A 27,371-nucleotide genomic window follows, 5' to 3' on the forward strand; every position below is an offset into this window, starting at 1 on the left:
TCTGGACTTCGAAGGTGAAATAACAAAAAAAAAAAAAAAAAAAAAAAAAATTGATCAGAATGATTTTTTTGAAGATCACAGAATCGTTCTTTGACTTCTACGATAATCATAGGCCTACATATAATTAAATCCGTCTTCATTAATTAAATAATGATAATTAATCATGCAAACGCAGCATATATAAGTTAACTACTGATGTGAATGAATGTTGTGTCAGTATGAAAAAAAAGAAAACAGAAAAAACTCGAGATTTATGAGGTATTAACACAATATGGAAAGAAGAAAACCCTATTACAATTTTAACTTTTATTAATATTGAATATTGTAAAAATAAAACCGAGCCGTATAATTATTATCATTAATGTTGCAACAAATAGTATATTCGGCCAAACTATTCGGCTTGATTAACGCACGTACAAAAATTGGCGGGCAAACCGCATTATGGCAAGGACCCTGCTCCCTATTGGCCCGCTGTCACTACGCTTCGCCAATCGCGTTAATTCTTGACAGTTGTAGCGGACAGACAACAGAGTCATAGCAGTATGTGATGAATGATGATATCAAATATGGATAACAATGAAACGACCTACACATGTAAATATCGGAAAAAGAATAGAGAAGGACCGCGAAGTGAAAATGTGAAAATCAATAAGAAATTGAGTTGATAACATAATCGAACAAGTCGAGGCAGCTTATTGGCATGAAATTCCTGGCCGTCAATGCTAAATAATTGTTCTCATAGACTTTGGAAAGCTAAATGCTTGTAATGAAAGTCACTTAGTGTGCATGGGTGAAAGCCTGGGGCCGTTCGGGCTACCAAGCTGTCTCGAATCTGTGAAATCATAACTGTGACTTATATCGACGTCCTATCTGTCTCTTTTCTCTGTTAACACCAGGCTATGAGTCACGTAATTTTAAAATGGGAAATCTACGACAGAAAAGTGACGAATCGAAAGTATCGTGCGCGCACATTATGATGTATGCATAGGCATACGTGGACTAAAGCGATAGAGGGAAGAGCAAAGACAAGCGCTTAAAAAGAAGGATAGGCAGGGTCAGACCCTCAGATGTGCGACGATTCTCGAATAGGTGTGTACTGTACAGTACGTACTGTACCTATACGTGGGCTGATTTTTGTAATTATAAATTGTGAATACATGTGACTAATATTATTTTATTTTGTGCAGGTTATAAGTTATACATAAATATAGACAAACAACACTAACCCGATAACATTAAATCTAAATACCAAAATAATTAATTTACTGTGTTTTTGTTACTTCTTACTCCTGCTTTTAGGTATTCGGTATTCGACCGAATAGCGAAAAATAGGCCGAATAGTAACCGAATATTCGCTGTATAACTAATTATCATCTTATTAATTTTTTTCTGATTGGAAATTATACAAAATATTAAAAAATTTCATGTAAGATTTTTAAAAAATGATATATCATCTGAAAAATTCAGATTCAATTGATTATTCAAATTTATAATATAAAACTCTACTATCTTTTTGTATTAAATATTTGAAAATTTAAAACATTGAAATTAAATTATTAAGAAACTTTTCTATAACATAAGTCATTGAACTTTTATTATTTATTGTAAAATGTGTAAAATAACGTAGATTAATCATTTATTTGCTTTCAGATTTCTAAATCTGGTATTCCATTACTCCATTGTAAAGTGGGGGTCGGATTAACATGTTAGGGTCGCTTATATTATCGGCGCGCCCTCTAGTATTTTAATTAAATAAAATTTTTGAATTTCTATAATTTAATTAACATATATTAGATAATTGTTATTTTAATAAATATTTTAAAAATTCAGTTAATAAAACATTTAAATTATATAAAGGAAGTGTGTCATACACGTCCTGTCGTGTCTTGCGTATTGTTGCTAGATGACGTAACCAGTGTTTAAGAGTCGTGGTAGTAGTAGTGACGCTTGCCATTGTTGTAAGAAGTGGGTTGGGTTGTCTACTCGTATAACTGTTTCTCCGTCTTTTGTATCGAGAAATATTGCCATTATGGTTCATCACGTTACCGATAGAGCCGATTACGATGCCCAAATGGACGCAGCAGGAGACAAGCTGGTGGTTATTGACTTTTTTGCGACTTGGTGCGGACCTTGCAAGCAAATTGCTCCTTTCATCGAGAAATTGGAACAGGAGAATACTGATAAAGTAGTATTTCTCAAGGTAGATGTCGACGATAACGAAGAATTGGCACAGGACTTTAATGTCAATTGCATGCCGACTTTTATTTTTTTGAAGAACCGTAACAAATTGGAAGAGTTTTCCGGAGCAAATCAAGATAGGTTAAGAGAGTTGGTTGATAAATATAAATAATCCAGCCAAAATATGTAAATAACTTTATTCATTCGATTGTCATAAAAAGAAAATCATTTTTAAGTACTGGGATATATGTAACAGTTAATTGTTTTGAAAATTTAAATATGTTTTGTTAAAAGCTTGGTGTAAAAGCTTATGCATAATTGGATATGTTATATATTATATTGTTTAATTGAATATAAATAAAATAAATTTGTGAAAAATATAAATTTTGTTTTGTTCTTTTTAATATTTTAAATCCTTTAATAGATCGGTAAATGAAGCTCGATTATGCTTAACCGGTCACCGTGGTAACGTAGAGGGGTTACCACACCATTACCGGTATCGTTTTACTCAAACTCGAATGCGTTTATAGCGATACTATAGGAAAGAAAGTAGTAAAAAAATTTAAACGAGAGAAAAAAATAAATTATATTACACGCGCGGCCAAAAAACAATTTATTATACAAGAGATAATTGATTTTAACGAACAAACGTGTTTTATTTATACTGTGTAATGCAGCGATCGTTCGCTAGAGGTCGCTAAAGTTGAAACAATAGTGCAAGATGGCGGCGTTGACTGTATATGCTTCGTTGAAAGAAGAATTCGAAGAAGCACAAAATAGTTTGAAGAATGTCGATGAAAACATAAAAAGACTTACAGGAAGAAATCCTGGAGAGTTCAGGTGCGAGGGTGTTTAATATATACCGATGTTTTAAACGGATATGTAAAGAAAACAGTTGAACGATGTCGTCTGTCTCGTGTTCTCACTTCTTCCAGAGTAAACAAATAGGAATAAAATTACTTAAAATTTTCATGTAATGCATTACACACACACACATATATATATACATTATACATTATTTGTCTAGAATAAGCATAACAGTTAAATATTTTACAAGTTAACATTGTAACAATTATTCTCGTGGGATTTTTCATGTTACTCCCAGGCCATAACTGTACAGAATGAATATACAATTTTAATTAATTAAAAACGAAGATAAAACACTATGTATTTGGAGAAGACATTAAAATGTAGGTTAAACATTTATGTCACTAGATGCTGCAATGGTTGCAGGCCATCTTTGGATGAAAAAACGAAGCTAAAGGAAATAAGGGTTCGGAAGTGATCCTGAGATAGCCCCAAAACTCTTCTGTAATTTTAAACTAAGAAACGTTGGCAGTAAAAAATAAGAACAGTATCCTAAAACAACATTTGATATATATGTGTTTTTTATGAGAGGTGACTAAAAATACTTATACAATGTGAGATAAATTGCCAATGCAAGGATATTTATATATTGTATAGCGATTGGTACCATATAAAAAATCTCTAGAAAAATAGCTTTTTGACATGTACTGTATATAGATTACAAGAATTTTTTCAGTGAGCATGTGAGAGGAATTTAAAAAAACAACTTCCAGCTAGAAAACATATCCAAAAATATGTTTTCTAGCTAGAAGTGACATAAGAAAAACTGGAGCAGAATACTTCGTGAAAGAATTTTTGGTTTCATATAGGGAGACATTTTTTATCAGAGGGCATTGATGGCTTTTGGTAGTGATTAAATTTTGTCAACTGTAGATTTATTTTATAGAAAATACATTACAGATTTTATTGTTTTTTGTATTGAGATTTGCTAAATTTGAACATGTTTCTAAAGATGCACCTGTTGGTTTACAAATACAGGAATCTTCCACCTAATGTTTCCTGGTAGAATGTCTTTTGGTTTTAACTACCCAAATTTCATGTAATGTACACAACTCTTGATACAATATTTTTTGACTGATGTTTTATATAAGAAAAATCTATGTACCTAAAATTTGATATAACATTTTAAACAAAACAATGTGGGAAAAGTTCAAAATTACATTTCAAATATAATTGGATAAAATGTTATTTGTATGATATTAATCACATGTTTATATTTTGAAAAATGACCCAAGTGTCAAGAAATGTAATATGCATCTCAAACATAGCTTCCTGCAGAACATTTGATTCTTAAACTGAAATCAATCATAGGCATCATAGGTACTTTATGGTTAATGGGATTCCGGCTGTTAAATTTGAGTATTCAGAGGGAAATTTGAGTATTCAGACTTGAAAAACTCTAATTTCAAGTCTGAATACTCAAATTTGGACTTAGTAAGTCATTTCGTTTTTACTTGAATTTGATATTTTATCTAAAATTTAATGAGTCCTTGTCCAGATTTTGTGTGTTAATTATTGATCGTAGAAGAAAATTAAACTTTTTTTTCTCCTTGTATTTCTTCTTTACCATTACTAATAATTGTACAATTTTAACATTGAGTTTTTATTTATATATTTTTTAAATGGAGTACAATTAAGTAAAAACAAGTATAATTAAAGTAGAGTTTGAATTAAATTTTTACCAATTAAAATTGATTTACAAATAGAAATTATTTACAAACAAATCACATCTTATCAAATAAAATAATTTTGTAAATGTTTTGGACTTGGACTTGACAGTCCCAAAACACTAGATCTTCAAAATCCTAGTCTTGATAGACAAGTAACTTTTCTGTTTTTTTATTTATTCTTCACAGACCTGAAAATGATTATATACTACTACTAAAAAATATCAATTTTGCTTAATAATTTTTTTTTTTTTTCTTTAATTAAAAAGATTTGTTGCTATTTAATTATAAAATACTGTATAAACATTTTAATATATTATTAAAAATATGGATAAATTCTCACATGGCGTAATTTTTTTGTATCATAACATTGCTTAACTTTTTATTATGTAGACATACAGTGCAGTTATTTTATGGTCTCTCTTAGTTATGAGTACAAATTAAAGAATCCAGCAACAAGTTATGTAACTTCCCAGCCAAACTTTAAAATTGTGTGTGGTACCATCTGTTGAGATTTTATTTTAAAAACTTTTTATATTATTAATTATTATAAAGTGGCAAAAAGCTTAATTTGAGGGTAGAGATGAATTTTATAAAAAATTACAAATGCTAATAATGAGTAAAATCTTAAGTCCAACCCTATTCGAGATATGACAAATAACTCTCTCTATCTTCTCACTCTCTTGACCTTTAACCACCAAAATTAATAGCATCTATCTCCCTAATTCACAAACTCCCTACAAAAATTTCAGAAATTTTTGACAAAATAAGCACAGGATATATAAGTTTCAAAGTGGTGAACAAAATCAAGCCCCCCCCACATACTAACATTCATATATACAGAAAAAAACCTTAAATTTTTTTTGCATTTCTTGATTTTTCAAGATCTGAGTCCAAAGATGTAAAAATTGTGGGAAAGTAGATAACAGTATGGCAATATAACAGAGAGAAAGTAAAAATAATTTTTATAATTCTTATTATTTGTTATTCATAATGGGATACATTTATCACATTACAGTAATTTGAATTATCTCTGGACAGTGGTCCTTAATGCAATGGTCACAACTTGCAATTTCCAGCCACACAAGCAATTTAAACTGCAATGGCTGTTCCCAATAACTAGTGAATCCTTCAAAAACCTGCATAACTGCAACTAGAAACAGAAAGTTTGTTCTAAAATTAGATGCACATTTGTAATTGTGCCGATTGCAAACATATATCCATTTAGCAAATGCCTTTGTGCCATGTCATTCAATGGCAACTTTGAAAATAATTATCATTATGGCAGAAAGTGAGAATACTAGTACAGCTTTAGAATCAATTCAGTACAGCTGACTCAGGCTGAATGAATTAAAATTCCACAGGCATGAATGCCTGTGGAATTTTAATTCATTGTTTTATCAAAGTATAGATAAAAGAGCCCAGGCATGATGTGAGATAAGTGAAAGTCTCGGCATTGATTGTAAGTACCATTTTTAGATTTCTGGATATAAAATGTTTTTAGTTTAGTAATGACAATATTATTTGAAATATAGTTAAAGAACTAAGTAAAAATTTGCAAATGATATTCCTTTGCATTAAAAAAAAAAAAAAAAATGATAGTAAATGAAGTGGATTTCAATTTATCATAAAGTAATGTGTTTTTGAGTTGCAATGAACAATGTGACCATGACAAGACATGTAACTCATACCCATTGCAGTTGCCTGTGGGGCTGGAAATTGTTAGGTGTGAGCATGTGCCAGGTAATCTGCAGATTGATCTAGTCAGTTTTTAAAATGCAATTATATGCTATTTATTCAAAGGAAAAAATATTTCCATACACCACTTATCTCTTAGGTTACTGAATATAGACAATTTTCTGCATACACCTAAGATGAGTTTTACAGGATAAGTAGATGGGGACATAAGAGGTTTGTAGTTCATCAGTGATTTGGTTAAGTGATCTGTAGACTGTAAAACAGAATCATTTCTTTAGGTGATAAAAGTTTTAATTATTTTAACCAGTTTTTCATTCATTCTAATCACTGCATGATGAAGACCATTTCAATTTCTTCCTCTTTTTTTTTCTTACTGGATGCTGTTCTGTGCCATGTACTTAACAATTAAGCTCTACAATTTGTAATGCCATATTTTCTACATTCTTCCCAAATTTATTTCCTCCAAATTATTTATGTTCAGCTTGTTAATGTAAATGCATGATGTAACAGCCCATCTCCATAGTTTTTTTGATTTTTTTCACTGTCTATATCTCTTCTTTGTTCTTATTTCTAGATATTGATTTTATTATTTAGTTTTCAGTCGTAAGTCCATTTTTCTTTGTGTAATTTTTGTTGTCTTTTACAGGTAGAATATAAAACGAATAATTTGAACCCTATAACACATCATTCTATCACTTGTGTTCAATACATATTTCAGTAATCATTAAATGTAGTATTTATTAATATTTGTGTTAACTGTGGAATATATTGTTTATCATAAAATGAATTGTCATTATTTAATCATCTGAATTCTCAATTTGTGTCTTATGATGTGCTTATTTTAAATTTTCAGTCACATATACATACTGATTATAAAGTGAAATCATAAAAACTGTTCACGATGTAAAGAAACCATTTATTTATTTTTAGATGTTTTTAAAACTTCTTGGCTTCAATGTTAGATGTTAAGATTAAAATTGATTAGAAGTCTTTCGAAAACTAAAAATGCTGAGTGTAAAAAGGTTGCATCAACAACCTTACTTTATCTAGCAATAAAATTTTTAATGAACAAATGTTTTTGAGTCACTCAGTGACTCATTTTCAGGTTTAAACATGTTATGGAATAAACTGTGTGTGTAGAAATTCCATAGAATTTAAAAATAAACATATAATTACCAAAAATTCTTAAAAAGATAAACAACTCATATTATTAAGAATTTTTGATTAATTACAAGCTAATGTTTATTTTTTTAAATCCATGGAACAATTAAACTCTGAGATTTGGTTCATAATACATGAAGATGAGTCATTAAGACTAGGGTTTCTCAAACAGGATCCCAGGAAATCCCGCAAATTTCTTAAAAGTTCACTTTTTTTCTTATTTTATGTTAAGGTTTAGGAAATTTTGCCAATAGAACATATAATTAACTCATAAACAGTCAGAATACATTTGTATTTATTAATTTTAAACCTACTTATTAGTTTTTTAAATTTTTCTTGTTATGGCATGCCACAAATGGTCAATAATCAATACGTAGCTTATTTGTGGCAGGACTCTGAAAATTCTTTACTTGTCAGAACCTGTAATATCTGGAATAATTGTGCTTATGCTGTCTTAATTTTTAACTATGCCCAGTAACTTCAATAACTGCATAGCTTTAATGCCACGTTGTGCAAATTGGGCAAGGATACAAACGGGTACAAAGTCTGCAAGTATGAAGTTTTTCTTTATAAACCTAATTATTAAAGTGAAACGAATTGCCGAATTATTGGGCTATAAGCTTGATGTTTCTATTAAAGCAGATGAGGTAAACAAATCAAGAATACTAGAGAGCAAAAGAAGTATTACAATCTCGAAAATGAACTAGAAATCTTCCAGGCTACAGGCGAAAAAACACATAGCATCTGTCTTCTGTTAAATGCATTAAACATGATTCCACTCACATCAATTGAATCGGAAAGGGTATTCTTGGTAGTGGGACTTTTCATTACTAAAATAAGAATCAGATCGAGTGATGGGAGTATTGACCATCTTTGCTTTTTAAAATCTTATTATAAAAATTTACAATAACATTTTATATTATGTTTTATTTAAATAATGAAAATTACCTTTTAAGTTCATTTTTTTAAATTTTCAACTTATTTCAAAGTATTTTTATTGTTGTTGTTGTATGTAGTTTCCAGCAAACTTTAATATATTTTTTCTATTTGTGAAAATTTGTATGTAATTCAAAGGTAATTTTTAATATATATCTTACACAGCATTATTAATATGATTTTGGAGGTTGCAGAACATATTAAATTACTTCAAAAAGTGAAAAATAATTATATCATTTGATTTCATGATATTTTGTATATCTAAAAAATAATTCATTGTATCCTGGGATTTTTATCTGGTAAACAGTTCACTTTTATCCCAGAATCCTGGGACAAGCAAACAACCGGGAAATGAGAAACCCTAACCAAGACACTCAATCTACTATTGCTATTACTAATACTATTAATTTTAATCTGAAGGTAAAGCCAAGGAGGTTCGAAAGTGTTTGCAGGAAAAATAAATTATTTTTTTAAATTATAAGCTATGTTTTTTGTTTGCATTTTATAATCTCAAGAGAGTTGAAAAATGTTCTTGTTTAGTACAAGTTGATTTTACATCAAAAATCTACATAATTGGAATTAAAATTATATATGTTTTATCAAAACATATTTTTTTGTTCACTCTGTGGTCTATCTTTTTTTTCTACTTTTTAATGTATGAAGAAAATAAAAAGTTAAAATTTCTAATTCATTTTACTGTAGCAAATACATCAATAGTTTTGAAAGAATGTTTAACAAATGAATTAAATAATATTTCATCAAATAGAAAAAATCTAGTAGAATATAAATAAAATAATGTTATTGTGTATAATTTGTTTATTTGGCAATTTGCTGTTTGAAAGTAAATATTTTTTTCTATAACTTTCCAAAATGTTACTTAGAAAATCTTCTCTTAATATTTATAATTTTTCAAATTAACTCAACCAATAATCTATTGACATCAAATATTTATATAATTCTGTTGCTAAACTATGACAATTAAAAATAATTTGGATATATTTCATTTACACAGAATAAAACACATTGTCACTAAGCTGTTTTTCTATCCATTTTAGTGACTAGAGAAAGATGTTATCAGTTCAGACAATTTTGTCATATCCATTTCTTCCTATGTACAAATGTTATAACATCAATTTTTTCAGAAATAATTTTTTGTAATAATTTGCAATAGTTGTATGGAACACCTGTTGTAAATATGTAATGATTGTTACATTTTATTCAATTCTAGATAAGTTTTTTATTTTATTTCCTTATTTTTTTAACAGAAGAGTACATCAGATAAATAGATGTTTTATTATTATTCTACAACTTTTTAATTAATTTTTTTATATTGAAAGAGAGTATTTTTTTAGTCTTTTTGTTTTTTAAGCAAAATTATTTTGTATTGTGTATTTTTTTAAGATCAATTTTTATAAGACATTTTGTTGTATTTGTAATAGATAAAAATTAGAGTTGGTTAGAAAATTTGTTCTTAATTTAAAAAAATAAAACATTAATAATTTATATTCACCATTCTTCACATTATGGAGTGCAAACCTAATTTTAAGATATTGATTGTTTGTTTGACAAAGAAAATTAGCAAATATAATTATCCTATCAGGAGATCATTTTTTTAAATTTTGTCAATATTTAGAGATGATAGAGGATACAATTAAGGGTAAAATCTATTGATAGATTAGATAAGACTTTTTTTTCCTGATTATACAACTTATTAACAGCACATTTGTTAAAAGAGGAATGGATAAATTGTGATATCTTTAAAACTTAATTTTCAAAAAGTTCAGAACTCTGTTGAAACTGCATTAAGTCAAAAGTTTTCACCTTATCTTCATAATATATTATATGCACTTAGTATAAAAAAATAAATTAAAGAAGCTGGCAGTGGCTCTTGCCCGAGTTTTCTAGCACTTGAACAGGAGATTAGGGGCCCATTAGGAAGTCCAATCATTTTCAGTTATACTACAATATAAAATTTATATAATAACAAAACTTAAGAGGAATAATTTTGTTGAATTATGAGAAATTTATTTATTTAAACAAATATTTCAGTTTAAAAAACATTAGATACATTAAGATACATTAGCACAAAGTAGTTAAAATTGTGTATGGTGCTGTTATGGGATTTTATTAAAAAGTAATTTTTATGTTTCTAATTATATAAACAAACATCTCTCAAACCTGATAAATTTGTATTATACCAACAACTACCGGATTCCATCAGGCTATTTATCTGCATTTAAATTTAATTAATTTCTAAATAATTTGTCCTAGAGTCCTGCTCGTGGTCAATTCTTTTCTTCCAGAATATTCTAAAAGTTATTTAATTTAATTATAATTATTAAATTTAATAAGAGATGGTGCCTAACACCTGCCTCTAGGACAAATTATTTAGAAATTAATTTAATTTAAACATTGATAAATAGCCCAAAAGAATCCAGTAGTTGTTTGGCATAATATATTACTAATTATTATAAAAAGGCAAAAAGCTTAATTTTGAGGGTAGTGATGAGTGTTTTTAAAAAATTGTAAATGCAAATAACAAGTAAAATTTAATTCTAATCTCACTCAAGGTAATCCCACTCAAGGTAATCCCCTCTGTCTCCCCACTCCCTTATCCAAAATTTAATAGCACCAATCCTCATATATAGAAATAATCCTGCCAAGTTTCAAAGTTTTTGCTTCATTCAGTCCTGAGATATAATAGATGTGTGCAGCACACACAAACACAGACAAAGGATTTTGTATGGGGTTTTTACATTTTTGGACTCCTGAAGTGTAAAAACATTGAGAAATGCAAAAAACTAGAAGGAGAGTTAAAATTTGACTGATCACTGTACAATTTCCTTATGTTATATTCTGTAACAGATAGAAAAGTAAAATATATATCTATATATATTTTTCAATTGATAGTGTAATTTAAGGAATAAAATACCATTACTAAAAACAACTATTTAAAATATATATATTAAAATAAAATTTTTTTTAAATTATGATTTGCTGCTATTTATTTCTCAATAGTGCAATAGTAATATGAATGAAAATTAGTGATATTTGTCATACTTATAGCCTCAATGAATTAAATAATGTTTAGTTTTCTCAATAAGAAATATGTGTAACTTTTCAACTATTAAGTCAGAAAGTCATCTTGTAAATATTATTAGTTAAATAGTGTTGAAGATAAGAACTATAAATGGATATCATTTTGTAATAAATTGTTATATACAATTTTATTTTTTAAACTATTGTAGACATATATAAGACAAATTAGAATGTAAAAGAGAAATACATTTAACAGAGAAAATGAGAGAAATTAGGCATTTGCTCTGTCAGACTTTGATTGCTAAAACTTAGATATTATCTATCTAGAAACTTAAATATTCTAAAATATTTTATCTCAATTGTCAAACAAATTGTCATAGTATATCTGATTGAAATTATATATTTTTATCATTTTTGCAATGATGATATCTAGATTTTTTTATTTGAAATCTTTGAATTGTCAGATGTTTTGTATAAACCACTTTGCTGGCTACTAATGAAAAAATATATTTAACATGCATAGGAACATGCATAAAATATATTTAAAGTTGTAGAAAAGTAAATTTTATTTATACAGTATACTCTTATTAAAAGATCAAATGCTTTCCTCCATTGCTTAAAAATTAATATTTAAAATTAAATTCTGAAAGAGAGAAATTATTTTTGATATATTCGTAATTAAAACAATTTATTAATAACACAGTAATTAATAACAGATATATTTCTTTGTTTAATTTAAAATAATTCTTCCAGTGTTAGTTGATATGGGATCATTTCTGCTTATATCAGATTTTAAATCATTAACCTTTCAATAATGGGATAGTCAGGTATAGTGCTATCCAAAGTAGTGGAGAATAAACGTGGGAAATTTTTAAAGTATTTTTTCACATGTTTTTTCTCATTACCGTTTCGGAAAAAGATTTTGTAAACAGTTATGTCTAGTAAAGAAAAGTCTTTTTTTATTGTTACATAATTCATTTTTTATGTGAATTTTTTTTTACGGTAGTATTTAATGGATGTATATGTCCCTCACCACTGTCACACAATCACCCTTGACGGATATATATGTTGGTCACTGCAGAGAAAGTATTGTTTCTGATTATTAATAACATCTATAGAGCATTTTGTGATTTTTAATATGCGAAATGTAATGTGTTATATAAAGTATCTTTATAATAAATACAACCTTACCAAGTATCAAACAGCTGGAATCCTTTATCAGGCTATTAAGGCTAAATAATTTGGCATGAGGTATGTGGTGTAGTTAGGCTGCCATGTCTTGTTAAATAATTATAAATAAATTAATTAAATTTAATTTTACATTATTTTGGAAGAGAAAATCACTGTCGAGTGGCATTCTTCCAGAATATTCTAAAATGAAATTAAATTTATCTATTTATTTATAATTATTTAACAAGTAATGCCAACCTAACTGCCTACCTCCTGCAAAGTTACTTAGTAATTATTTAGCTTTAATAGCCTGATCAAGAAATATAGTTTATGTTTAGAGCTATATTAGCCTTACCTACTGGCATGAAGTATCTATATAGATACAGACTTAAAGGAATATAAAATAGTGTTTAAAAGTATGAGTACATTTCAGAAAATTTTGAAATCTTGAAATACTTTGTGTGCTGTGAGGTGTCAAAATTTAACATTTCATACCTTATAAAATATCATAACATCAGAACAGTTTAAGTTATTATATAAGCAGATAATGCATAAATTGCTCTATTTCCAGTGATGATGATGTTAATTTGCTGTGCATTATTGTAAATGCAATATTTTCTTTTGTCTTATCATTCATTATTATTTATTAAATTTTTTAACATTTAAAGTTACTTAATCAATATATATAAAACTAATATCATTTTTTTAAAAATATTATAAATTGCAACACAGGTGTGAAGAGTGAATGTCATGAAGCAATTGTTTTTTGTTACATTACACTGTTAAAAGCAGTCAGGGATGGAGTCCCTAATATTCTGTGCAACACACAAAATATGTAATTTATAATGCATTTATCAGATTCACTGATTTCAAAAGTTTTAATTAAGATATTTTAGTGAAAGATTTGTATATTTTAAAAAAGTGTTATTTATCATTAAGAATGATGGCACTCTTGTGTTTTGTTATCCACGAGCAATGTGACAAGGTTGCGACTGTTTTATGCACCAAGCGAATCAAAGGCGAATGGCATGCATATGCCAGTTTCAGTACTTATGGAAGCACAGGTAAAACACCTGTGCTTCCATAAGCACTGAAACTGTGTTATGTTTGTTCCAGTTTTATGCAAATTATTCCTTTTTCTTTTAATGATGAGGGAGGTAACAAAAATGGAAAACATGAAAGATTTTGAATAGTAAAAACTTTATCTTTTCTCTTTGTTTAACTGTTACAGATATCTTTCTTGCATTACTTAACTTTGACTTTTGAAAAATTTTTTTTTTTTTAAATGTTAAGTCAGACAATTTATTGGAAAGAAGTCAATTTTTACCTTTGATAAAGTTAAATTTGTTCATGTTGTAGTTATTATTGTTTGGTTGTTGGAGTTAGTTTGTTTTGATAAACTGTATGGCATTAACATATTGTATTTATCCAAAAAGAATTGATTGTTTGATAGCCAAACAGAGTCTGTTTCTTATGGTTTGTTCAAAAGTACAAGGAGACCAACTGCTGTACATGCAGTTGGTCTCCTGTACTTTAATGTGTAAGCTGCAAATATATGGTGTAACAAAACAGACTTATTAACATCTAGTTATAGCATTTAAATAGATGGATGGCAAAACATACTTATTAACATTTGCTCTGTTATTCAGATTTAGTCATTTATTGAACTTTGTTTTATTCAAAATTACATTTTTTCTTGTTTTTTTTCCCCCCCCCATTAAATTCTTAAAAGGAAGCCATTTTCCAAGAGAGTATACTGGAGAAAGGAGTTTAAAAACCTTTGCTCCCATAATTACTGCAAATGGCATTTCATGTGTGTTATTCACACTTGTGTCATGTGGTGTATGTGTGATAGTTGTGAGCAGTATCATGTTGCACATGGATAACAAAACAGTAGAATGCCAGAATGATATATTGACATGCCTTAAAAATTTTGAATTTTTGAAATTTTAAGAGAATTTTGCTTAATGTACATTTATTTCATATTTAAAAATTACATTTATGTTGTGTATTATTACACAAGTATATTAAATGTTATATTTATTCATATTTATTTTAGAATTGGTGTGAAAAGGATAGCAGGTGGAAATGTTGTAGGGGATGCCAAAAATAATGTGTCTTCTGCTTTGTAAGTAGTTTTCAAGTATCTTTATTTTCAACATAAACGTACTCAGCAAAAATATATACTCCTGTAACCACCACCTTATAAGTTGCTGAGGGAATTTTTAATTAAGAAAACTAACGTTTTCGATCTATTCCATAGATCATCTTCAGGTTTAAACTGACGAACAAAAATAATTCCATAGAATAGAACACAACATATTTAAATTTAAAAAAAAAAAAAAACCGACAACAGAGCAACTAATTAAAATGAGAATTAAAGCGTAAAAAATACACAAAAGTAAACTAACAAACACATAACAATTCCAAAGTTATTAGTACACGCTAACACCGTTTAACAGATAATAAAATATTAAGGTTCTCTAAATACGAAACACATCGCAAATCATGAGCCATTTGTAAGTCTCTTAATTGCAAACTTCCAAGCTGATGGTAATCCCTCAGCGTCCCTGGCGTTAATGCATCTATTGTCGAGTCTACTCTTGTATATTTCTATTTTTTCCGCAGTCTTTGCTAAAGTTGGAGAATATATTTGTCTGACGATTTCCGCCTCATCCCATCCAACGATGGATCCTTCGGCCTGGGCCATCTGGGCCAGTACCGTTGCGTTCGAACTTTTCCTTATATCATATTCGTGTTCTTTGACCCTTACACGTAGGTTTCTCGTTGTGACCCCTATATACTTCTGCTTTAATCCTAATTGCTGGTTTTCATAAGGGATCCTATAGACCCTAGCTTTATCCTCTTTCTTAATCTCCCCTTTATCAGTTCTTAGAATTTTGTAGAGGTTTGGGGGCTCGTTTTAAGATCAATGTTGATTTTTTAGTGTCCGCTATCTCCTTCATAACGCCCCTTACATTTTTGTTGAATGTAAACTTAGTATATCCACTAGGTCTTTGTTTAGAGGTTCTTGTGTCACTCTTTTCAAACTTCTTCACGATACCATTAATTACATTTCTTCTGTAGCCCAAGTTCTCTGCTATTCGCATGATCCTGTCAATTTCGTTAACCCTGTCTATAACGTTATCGCAATAAGTAAAAGCCCTTCTGACTAAGGCACAAAACGCTGCCAATTTATAACGAAATGGATCATTTGACTGTGGAGGGATGTAGAGTGGGCTATGCGTTGGTTTAGTATACACTTTAGTGGATAGATGCCCTCTCTTAAAGGTGATATTGATGTCTAAGAAGTGTACCTCTACTGAACTTTTCTGCTCTAGTTTCAGACGTAGGCCGTCTTCGTTATCGTTAATTCTTTCTATAAAGGTACTGATTCCTCAATTACTTCTCCATATTATAAGGACATCGTCAACATATTTCTTGTAGTAAACCATATTGTTTCTAAAGCTGTGCAGAACTTTTTCTTCAATTTTTCTAACCACTAATTCGCATAGAAGCCCCGACATAGGGATTCCCATAGGAACTCCCCTGTTCTGTTTGTAAGTATGGTCTTCGAAGCCAAAGAAGGATTCACGGCATACCAGGTTAGCCATCTCCAAAACTTCGTCCCTGTGGTGTAACAACTCTGGGTTTACTTTAAATAAGGATTCCATTAGCGCTTCCAAACAGGACTCAATTTTTACAGATGGGTATACATGCTCTTGTAATCTAATATAGTACCCACTTCCTCATCCATCAGAGTTATGTCTCGCAACTCTTTAACTACTACCGCATTGGAAGAGTACCTTGAAGAGACAGTGTGTGTTAGGACCAATGATAAAATTGTTGAGAATATAGATAGGAGGGTCAAAAAACTCGAAGGAAGTAAGCTCTCGACGATTTTACCATTTATCAAGAAGTGCCGTAACTTCAGACCTGGGGTTCCAATGCTATTTGTATTTGCTAAAACGCATAAGGAAGGCAAGAGAATAAGGCCAATTGTGGAAAAAATTAAAGGTCCTATGTTTTTCTTAGAAAAAAGGTTGCACAGTTATCTTTCCTCCCTACTGGAAGGCAGTATATTGGTTTCAAAGGATCCTACGGTAGTAGTTAAAGAGTTGCAAGACATAACTCTGATGGATGAGGAAGTGGGTACTATATTAGATTACGAGAGCATGTATACCCATCTGTAAAAATTGAGTCCTGTTTGGAAGCGCTAATGGAATCCTTATTTAAAGTAAACCCAGAGTTGTTACACCACAGGGACGAAGTTTTGGAGATGGCTAACCTGGTATGCCGTGAATCCTTCTTTGGCTTCGAAGACCATACTTACAAACAGAACAGGGGAGTTCCTATGGGAATCCCTATGTCGGGGCTTCTATGCGAATTAGTGGTTAGAAAAATTGAAGAAAAAGTTCTGCACAGCTTTAGAAACAATATGGTTTACTACAAGAAATATGTTGACGATGTCCTTATAATATGGAGAAGTAATTGAGGAATCAGTACCTTTATAGAAAGAATTAACGATAACGAAGACGGCCTACGTCTGAAACTAGAGCAGAAAAGTTCAGTAGAGGTACACTTCTTAGACATCAATATCACCTTTAAGAGAGGGCATCTATCCACTAAAGTGTATACTAAACCAACGCATAGCCCACTCTACATCCCTCCACAGTCAAATGATCCATTTCGTTATAAATTGGCAGCGTTTTGTGCCTTAGTCAGAAGGGCTTTTACTTATTGCGATAACGTTATAGACAGGGTTAACGAAATTGACAGGATCATGCGAATAGCAGAGAACTTGGGCTACAGAAGAAATGTAATTAATGGTATCGTGAAGAAGTTTGAAAAGAGTGACACAAGAACCTCTAAACAAAGACCTAGTGGATATACTAAGTTTACATTCAACAAAAATGTAAGGGGCGTTATGAAGGAGATAGCGGACACTAAAAAATCAACATTGATCTTAAAACGAGCCCCCAAACCTCTACAAAATTCTAAGAACTGATAAAGGGGAGATTAAGAAAGAGGATAAAGCTAGGGTCTATAGGATCCCTTATGAAAACCAGCAATTAGGATTAAAGCAGAAGTATATAGGGGTCACAACGAGAAACCTACGTGTAAGGGTCAAAGAACACGAATATGATATAAGGAAAAGTTCGAACGCAACGGTACTGGCCCAGATGGCCCAGGCCGAAGGATCCATCGTTGGATGGGATGAGGCGGAAATCGTCAGACAAATATATTCTCCAACTTTAGCAAAGACTGCGGAAAAAATAGAAATATACAAGAGTAGACTCGACAATAGATGCATTAACGCCAGGGACGCTGAGGGATTACCATCAGCTTGGAAGTTTGCAATTAAGAGACTTACAAATGGCTCATGATTTGCGATGTGTTTCGTATTTAGAGAACCTTAATATTTTATTATCTGTTAAACGGTGTTAGCGTGTACTAATAACTTTGGAATTGTTATGTGTTTGTTAGTTTACTTTTGTGTATTTTTTACGCTTTAATTCTCATTTTAATTAGTTGCTCTGTTGTCGGTTTTTTTTTTTTTTTAATTTAAATATGTTGTGTTCTATTCTATGGAATTATTTTTGTTCGTCAGTTTAAACCTGAAGATGATCTATGGAATAGATCGAAAACGTTAGTTTTCTTAATTAAAAATTCCCTCGGCAACGTATAAGGTGGTGGTTACTGGAGTATCTTTATTTTCACTTTTGTGCAAATCTCTGAAAAGAACATATCTCATTTAATGCACTTGACCAAATTTGTTTTATGTTGACATTTCTGTTTTTAACAGGTGGTTGTTGTTGACATTTATTATTATATACTATTTAAATATCTGCAACAAATCCAATGAAACTTATCATGTTTCTTCACAAAGAGCATGCTTTTATATGTGAAAATTGCTTGTTTTGCAGTTTTGAAACACATGTCCTGGTTTGCTTATAAGAACAAATCTTGCATATGAGAGCATACTCTTGTGTGCCAGCTTGTTTTGGCAATATTAATTATTATTATTTATTAGTAATTATTCAGTGATATTTCTGTAACAAATAAAACTATTTTTTTTATTTTTCTTATATTCTTTAAATATTTACAGAAAATTTTTAAATTTTTATATCACCTGGTTTAATATATTTTCAGTACAAACAAATTTTCAGTTTTATTTCAAGATATAAATGATACATTGAAAAAATTTTCTATTCTGAAAGTAATTTGCTTGAATTGTAAAGACTACTACAGCAACATAAAGATTATTTATGTTCTGTGTAATGTCAAGCTTATTTTTATTCATTTAATATCAAACATTTCTTAATATATTCTTTCTGATCATTGCTTGATCTTTCCCTGGAGTTGCAACATACTTTATTTGAAATGTACAAAAGTGTCAGCCTGTTGCATTGAGAAATTTGAATTATAAATTTTCATAGGTGTCATGTTCCAGATACAGTATGTTGAGCCAGATCACAAAGTATATTCATTATGAGCCTGACTAAATGCGAGATGAGTTTTTAAAAGGATCTCTTAGTATCCATGGAGGAAGAGTGAAAAAATTTACTTCAGTATATTACTTAGCAATTTTGTAGTTTTAATTTTTTTTTAATATCATTGAAATTAAATTATATTGAGTTAATTAAGAAGGATTATAGTATCAGATTTATTATTTAATTTTAGATTGTCATATATATATATATATATAAATTATTTATTAAAATTACTTAGAATTAAAATTAGTGTTCTTTTTAGATGGCAGAATGCAAATACAGATATTTCAAAACCCAAACGAAGACTTCTTGGAAGTGCATTTAGCAGGTAAATTTTATTTATAACTACTAATAAAAAAATTTTTAATGACAAAAAGTAAGTAAATTAATATAACAATATCTATCATTTATAAAATTCACAGAATTATTAAAAATATGTAGTGGGTTAATATGAAAAGTAGATCATGTTATGCTTAATTATGGTTTATAAAATCTTTTATTTATAATAAAAAGTTATTTAAAACCTTTTGCTTTTCTGTTTTCCTACTGGACCTATAAGCTCAAAAATAGAAAACTGATGATAATGATGATTGAAAATCAGTATTATTCTTTGATCACATTATCTATTATTTAGGTATTCAATGTATTAAGTGATAAGAAAAATAAGAAAAGCACTAAAATCTTTTGTGAAATATAGATGAATATGTTTGCTTAATGATATAAATTTGAAATAATGTAATGTTTTTCATAATGATGCTTTTAAGAAAAATTGATAGAAAAACAAGTTAGTTTTACTACAAATAAAACAAGTTTCATATATTTTGTTGTTATTGTTTTGAAGATAATTAATTCCATTGTAAAACAATGGAATTAATTATTTTTAAGTCTTTCTTATTTTCTACATTTAGAAAATTTTTTGAAGATATTTGTATTACTAAATATCTTTTAGTATTCCATCAAGATATTGGCATGTATAACTAATGCAAAAATAATAATAGAATTTTTTAAAGCAATTGTAGGAATTAGATTATATTAAATAACCTTATACATATTAATACAGCAATAAGAATCTATCAGTAATGATAATCACATAACATACACTATTAATCATGTAATACATAACATCTTTTTCAGTATTATTTCAATTCCACAAATGCTTTTTAATTTTAAATGTTACCGTTTAATGATCAACAAAAATACTAGCATTTAACTTGCTTTATTCTCTTATGTCTAATTTTACTCCTGAAAAAAAACTCAGAGAGTTGAAATTTGACCAGTTACAATACTGTCCCCCTCTGTTACTTTAACAGCTGGGAAGGTAAAATGGTATTTTGTAATAATAATCTATTTAACATTTACCCTGCTAGAAATGTAATACAGTAGAACCTCGATTATCCGGATTGTTCAAAATAAACAAAAATTTTACAAATTTGCTGATTTGCACTTGGCGATTGCGACACTGTTTATGTATGTGATGGAATGCATAACTTTTTTGTCCCAACAACGTCTCACTCGGCTTTAATATCTGAGCATGTCTATTACATATAGATGAAAACGTTCGTAGCAAGAATTTTTTCTGTTTGATTATGAACTAGTGATGGTTTATTTGGTGAATGGTCTATAAATAAGTACCCAGTTTTTTAAAATTTATTACGTTTTCAGCAATGAAAATACAATTTCTTTGTGCATTCTAGTGTGTCTATAAATAGTGGGCACTATTTATTCAGAAATTTGAAATATAAGCGATTTTGTACAACCGCAATCATCGTCTGATTCAGAGTTTCGTTGCCATATTTTGCAAGCGAATATCAAGTTGTTTTATTTTTTATATATGAGTTAAGTTTAGATATGTCGCATTAACGTACTAACTAATAATTGTTCGAATTGATTAATAAAAAAAATCAACAAATATAGTGCCAATTATATTGATTTATCTGACAAAAATGTCACAATTATGGTTTAGGCCTAACTGAGATTGAAAAAATACAAATAAGCCACGTAATTTTGTTATTATTTTAAACCTATATATTTTATATGATATTACATAATTCATATACTTTTTAAATATTATCAATACAAAAGTCAAATTCCTATATTTCCGATAACGCTAATGCCATCTTATGTACATTTGCCGAACCAATTCAATTACGAAAAACAGCCAGAAAAAAGTCTACTAATAATATTGATACAGTACATCATTATTATGAATAAATTCATCAATGTACTATATATTTCATACATAAAAATATAAATTTTAAAGCTATATTGCAATTTTTAATTTTTTTTCATTGTATCTTTATCTCTAAAACAAGTCCAAATAACATTAAAGCATAATACATAAAAATAATGCCCACATGCATCAAAATTGAGTAATGTACAGATAAATGTTCCCAATATCAGAAAATGTTTTTACTTTTTACCTAGCTTTAGTCAATCATTTTTTATTTTCAGTAGAAAATACTGTAAAATTGCTTAAATCAGTCAGCACACAGGTAAGGAACTAAGTCAACTGGACCAACAGAGTAAATGTTAAATATATTTTTAAAAAAGTGATGTAATGAGATTTAATATTATGTTGGCTGAAATTTTATTCTGCTCATATTTATAGTAGTAATATGGCAGTAGCACAATCAATTTGAAATAAATTAATATTTATATTTTTAAATAATAATGTCAGTATTATTTGAAAAATAGAATAATAATATACATCAGGTATTTATTAGTTTTAATTATAAATTTATATTAAAATTTATGAAAATTTATAGATTAGGGGTTCAAACTGAAGATCTACAGAAGAACCAAGAAGATAGTGGCGATGATGATGATACAACAACAAAGGTAAATAAAAATAGTTTTTAAAGAATACTATTTCAAATATTTAAACAATTTTATATCATTACATTACAAAATAAATCTAATAAAAACAAAACTTTTTAACCAGTAACAGAACTTTAATGAAAATTCTGAATGTTTTCGGCCTTCACCAAGGCCTGCCTCATGTTCAGAATTTTTGTTAAAGTTCTGTTACTGGTTAAAAGATTTTGTTTGTATTTAATTACTACAGTAATTTGAGAAACAGATAGTTAGAATAAATCAACATTAATATTTGTTATTAGTATTCATTTTTTTGTAAACTAATAAGAAATTGATTCAGTTTGGGTATAGAGAAACTTTTTGTATACTGTATATAGTTCTTGAAACAAAAATCCATAGAAAATACCATAATTTTCTAAGAATTATCACATCTGTAAGCACTTAATCTCCAAACAATCAACAATTTTATTTTACCCACATGCATTTTGGAAATTACAATATTTCCTTCCTCAAAGGAATACAGATGGAACATGGTTAAAGTATGAAAGTAGTTAAATAACTGGAACATTAAAATTGGAAGAGCATCAGAAAATTGTTTGTGTTTTGTTTTACTTGTATGGAAGAAAACCCACTGAAGAGGAAAATATTGTAATTTCCAAATGCATCTGAGTAGATAAAGTTGTTTGTTTGTTTGGGGATTATGGTGTCTGCAAATATGATAATTTCTAGAAAGTTAAGGTATTTTAACTGTTTATATATTGATGTATTGCTGTGTTTTATCACATATGTATAAAAGTTTTATTATTATTTTCAGTATTGATTTAAAATGATAAATTAAAATATTATTAGTATTAATTTTATTTATTTATTTTATAAGAATTTTTGCCTCAGAAATTGCATAAAAAATATTTGATGATTATAATTAAAAGTTATAACAAGAAATGGAATATTTAAGTAATAAAAGATGTTTTAAATTCTAGACTAAAAATCATTATCAAAGTATATTTTTTGTGAAATATTAGACTGTCATTTAGCTTTAATGATCAAAAAATTATTCATGATACAAATATTATTAAGTTAAGCCATGCATAATTTTTTTACATCATTTCAGTTACTACATAAGTTTTTTATTAATTAATTTAGAATGTCTTAAACACATTCATATACAGAAATTGTGTGTAAACTTCATAATACAAAAATTAGATGATATATATTAGAATATTTTTTAAATAATAATAATAATATTTTTGAATAAAATTGCAATACAGTTTAATATTTCTGTAAATTATATCATACTGGTAACTAGATCTTTACAAATTTAAAATATAAAAAAATGTCTTCATTAAATTTTCAAAGTTGTCTACACTGCATTTTTTTAGCCAACTATTCAGTCTTCAGTAGTGGCCACAACAAAAGAAATTCGTACAAGGAAGGAAACAATAGAGGAACAAAAAGGCGACAAGAAAAATATGGAAAGGTATTTATTATAATGAGTTCACAATATATAAATTAAGATATATTATCTAAAAGATTTTGCATTTTATTACAGAAATAGACGAATGTTTGGAATGATTTTGGGAACATTACAAAAGTTTCAGCATGAAGAAAGTCAAAGAAAAGAACAGGTAATTATGAAATAATAAAAATGATTTATAATTTTCATTATTATTAATAACACTGCTTTTTTCCCTTACATTAATACTATTTAACATATTTGTTTTTATGTAAAAAAAATAGTTGTAAACATTATATTAGGGTTTATCATACATCATCAAAAAATATTTAAAACTGAATTATTTTAAATATTTGGTTGCTGGTGTATGATAAGCCATAATATATTGTTTACAGCTTTTTTTTTTTATGTAAAATGAACATGTTAAATATAAATAGTATAATTTTCACTTTTAAATATAATTATATTATATATATATATATATAACAGGCTCAAAAAAGAGCAGAAATTGAACAAAAATTAGAAACAGCAGCAGAGAAAGAAAAGGAAGAATTAAGAAAAGAACGTCAAGAATTATTTTTGGCAAGACGTGAGAAACAAGCCCAAATCAGAAGATTAGAGCAAAAAATTGAAATAGCAAAAATGGTACTGTTTAATTTTATTTTATTGAAATGAATATTGGTTAAATTTAAATACTGTATATTTTAAAGTTTGAATTATATTAAAACTTTTTGATATATAATTTTCAATAATAACATATTTTTCAGCATGAAGAATGGGAAGCAAAGCAACGGTTGATGATGAATTTCATTTTTACTAAGGCTAAGCCACCTATTATGTTTTTGCCTGCAAAACATACACCAGAATCTGAGAAACGTCACAAAGACTCTCAGAAAAAAATCGAAGGTAATGCTTATTGTCCAAAATAAGTTGTTGCTATTAGGAAAATCAAAAAGTCATTTCCAAAAATTAAGGTGTAGAAAAAGTGATTTTACTTAAAAATGATACAAAATTTTAATCAGAATAGTTTCTCCATCATTAGCTATGACCCAGGACCAGTGTTGGACCACTGTTGAATGCCCAGCACAAAGAAAAATTGAATAAAATAATAATGAATAAAAAAAATCTATCGATAAGTTGCATAACTTTCCCAGCTGTTAAAAAATAACTTTTACGGTATATTTTTAATTATAATAAATAACATGGTGAATGATACCATCTGTTATGAGATTTTGTTGTATAAAACTTTTTAAATTTTTAATTTTTATAAAATGGCAAAAGGCTAAATTTTGAAGGTAGTAATGAGTTTCATAAAAAAATTGTAAACACTAATAACAAATAGTATCTTCTTAAGTCTGACTTCTCAAGATATGACACATGACATCTTTCAATTTTCTTATCCCCTTGACCTTTAACCCCCAAAACTTCTTAACATTGATGTCTCTTATAAACAAGCTACTGTACAAATTTCACTTAACTTTTATCCCATTCTGAGATGTTAAACAAAATTGACACCAACACACATATCCACAGGTTTTTTACCCCTTTCTTTTTACTTTTTTGTGTTCAGGACATCTGAAAATGTGGAGATTTGCAAAAAACCCAGAGGGTCAAATTTGACACAATTCCAATAATTTCCCTTATTATGTATACATAACAGCTGGAGAAAGTAAAAATCAAAAAGATAAAAAGAAAAAGTCAATAAATTTTATTTAAAACTGAGGGAAACTTAAAATGCATATTTTACAGAATAATAATGATTTTAGAAAGTGATATCTTAGTTGAACATTTTATATTTTTATTACTTTGCAATTGATGTTGCATGTGTTCTATTTAAAATATTAAGATTTTTACATGTTCTATACTTTTAAAATGAATTATAAAAACATTACAAGAGAAACTTTTGCAGATTATCTTATTTTTAAAATTATTAGTTCTTTCTACTTAGCATGCTTTTTAAATTTTATTACAGCAGCCATAAAGAGTCAGAGGGCTAAGATTGAAGAGGAATTGAAAGAAATTGATGAACTTTATAAGAAAGAAGCGTTAGAAGACGAAGAATTAGACCAAGCAGAAACTTGTGTTGATAAAGAAAATAGGGGCCCTGCAGAGATTGTTATTGAAGAAAATCCAGAAGTAGAAATGAAAGAAGAGGTAACTGTAAGCGAGGAAGCCAAAACGACAGAACCAGCGGAGAGGATTGAGGTCGAAGTTCAAAATTCTGAAGAAAAGACTTCAGTCACCCCAGTCATTCAAGAACAGTCAGAACAGTCAGCTGAAACAGAAAATGGAGAAAAAGAAGTTGGTGAAGAGAAGATTGGATCCCTAGGTGATCAGGAATTTGAACCAATATATGACTAGTACAATTTCAGGTAAAATAAAATATCAAAAATCACACAAAAAGTCTGAAGGCAAGCAATTCTTTCCAGCTGTTGTAGGTATTTCTTAATGTGCAAACTGTATTTTCTAGTTATGAAAGTATATTTCAATCCATTTTCTACTGGAATAAGATGATATTTTATTATATCAATGGAAAATAAAATGTATATTTAATGTTAAAGATTATTCCCTTATCACCAATCAGTTATTTGTGACTGTTGTTTAAAAAAGCAAATATTTTATCATGCCTCAAAATAATGTAAAATGCAATTGCAGATTAATGAAATCCCAGCTAAAGCATACAATGATGAATCGAAGTGTTTTAAATCATGTAACTAAAAAAGACAACGAATCCTTGTCACTGCAAAATATTAGTTTCATTTCAACAATTCATGTTTTTCTTGTACTTTTAGTGAATTAAAAATTTTTAGTTTAAAAAAAAATTTGTTGCATTAAAATATATTTTGGTGCTACTGTCAAATTCTCTTGAAATGTTCAGTTATTACAATGTATAATGATTCATTTGTATGGTTCCTGGCCTGAATAAAGATAATTACCACCAAAATAATTTTTGCAAGAACTGCTTGTCAATCAGGAACTTGTTTTTTAATAATGGCAATTTTATAGAATGTCTCTTTTTTGCAGCATAAGCTGCATGTACAGTGTAACTGTGTTGTAATATCAATCCAATAAACAAAAAAAATATTAATTTTACTTTATATTTTATCATTATATTATATTACAATTTCATTAAAACATGCAGATTCATAGTTATTTTCATAGTAAAAAAAATCAACTTGAAGTAGATTTACTTCTTAGTTAATAATATTTTTTTGTGTTTTGAGTTAAATGTTATATTTTTACAGATTTAGTTACTAAGATTACTTTTTCATCTTATTTTTAGAACATTATTGCATTCAAAACGGAGTTAAAGCCAAATACAGTACACTCTCCGTTAACTGGGACTCTGGCAACTGGCAAAAAAAAAAAAAAATGAAAAAATAATACTTTAAATAAAAATTAAAATATAATCAATTTTCTAACAGAAATGTAAGTTTAAACTTGGCATGCCACACTGTAAGCCCACAATTCATGCCCATGTGTTTGTCTCCCACTGCCATTTAAGTAAAATTACACACTGCATTCACAAAACTGTATTTCATTAAGTTAAATTTGTCTTTAATTGTTTTATCTTGTTTTATATTGTCTTTAATTATCTTTCAATATTAATATGAAGTCAATACAGAGTTTATGGTATGGTAATCTTACGGGGTATAGTATTAGGTCTATTTTTAATAGTAACTCTCAAGCATACAGAAACTACATTTATCCAGCATCTACCAATCCCCATGGCTGTCGTTTGACTGTGAGAGACTGTACTGTGTTTTCATTGAATTTGTGATATCATTGACCTAGTTCACAAACTTTGTATCTCCAAACTACCTACTTTACAGGAGGCATCAAAAACTAGTTTTTGAGAGAGATACCACATTTGTGGCAATGAATTTTTGGAAA

At 28.4% G+C, this 27,371-nt stretch overlaps 1 protein-coding gene across 1 annotated transcript; it reads left to right on the top strand.

Annotated features, from left to right (window-relative positions):
• The first annotated feature begins 2,860 nt into the window (after window positions 1–2,860).
• Pnn (desmosome associated protein-like protein pinnin) lies at window positions 2,861–26,570 on the top strand. The gene is made up of 9 exons (XM_067263810.1): window positions 2,861–3,018; window positions 14,776–14,844; window positions 19,473–19,538; window positions 21,976–22,048; window positions 23,404–23,501; window positions 23,574–23,649; window positions 23,967–24,122; window positions 24,245–24,383; window positions 25,450–26,570. Exons 1-9 carry the CDS (start codon window positions 2,900–2,902, stop codon window positions 25,836–25,838), a joined length of 1,185 nt encoding a protein of 394 aa, XP_067119911.1. The 5' UTR covers window positions 2,861–2,899; the 3' UTR covers window positions 25,839–26,570.
• The last annotated feature ends 801 nt before the right edge of the window (window positions 26,571–27,371 follow it).

Source organism: Centruroides vittatus, unplaced genomic scaffold (assembly GCF_030686945.1).
Source record: "Centruroides vittatus isolate TY-2023 unplaced genomic scaffold, ASM3068694v2 contig_18, whole genome shotgun sequence".
NCBI classification, from domain to species: domain Eukaryota; kingdom Metazoa; phylum Arthropoda; class Arachnida; order Scorpiones; family Buthidae; genus Centruroides; species Centruroides vittatus.

Coding starts and splice junctions, on each gene's coding strand:
- Pnn (XM_067263810.1), top strand. CDS start 2,900: ATGGCGGCGTTGACTGTATATGCTTCGTTGAAAGAAGAATTCGAAGAA. Junction 19,539..21,975: donor CTTGGAAGTGCATTTAGCAG/GTAAATTTTATT, acceptor GAAAATTTATAG/ATTAGGGGTTCAAACTGAAG. Junction 22,049..23,403: donor ATGATGATACAACAACAAAG/GTAAATAAAAAT, acceptor GCATTTTTTTAG/CCAACTATTCAGTCTTCAGT.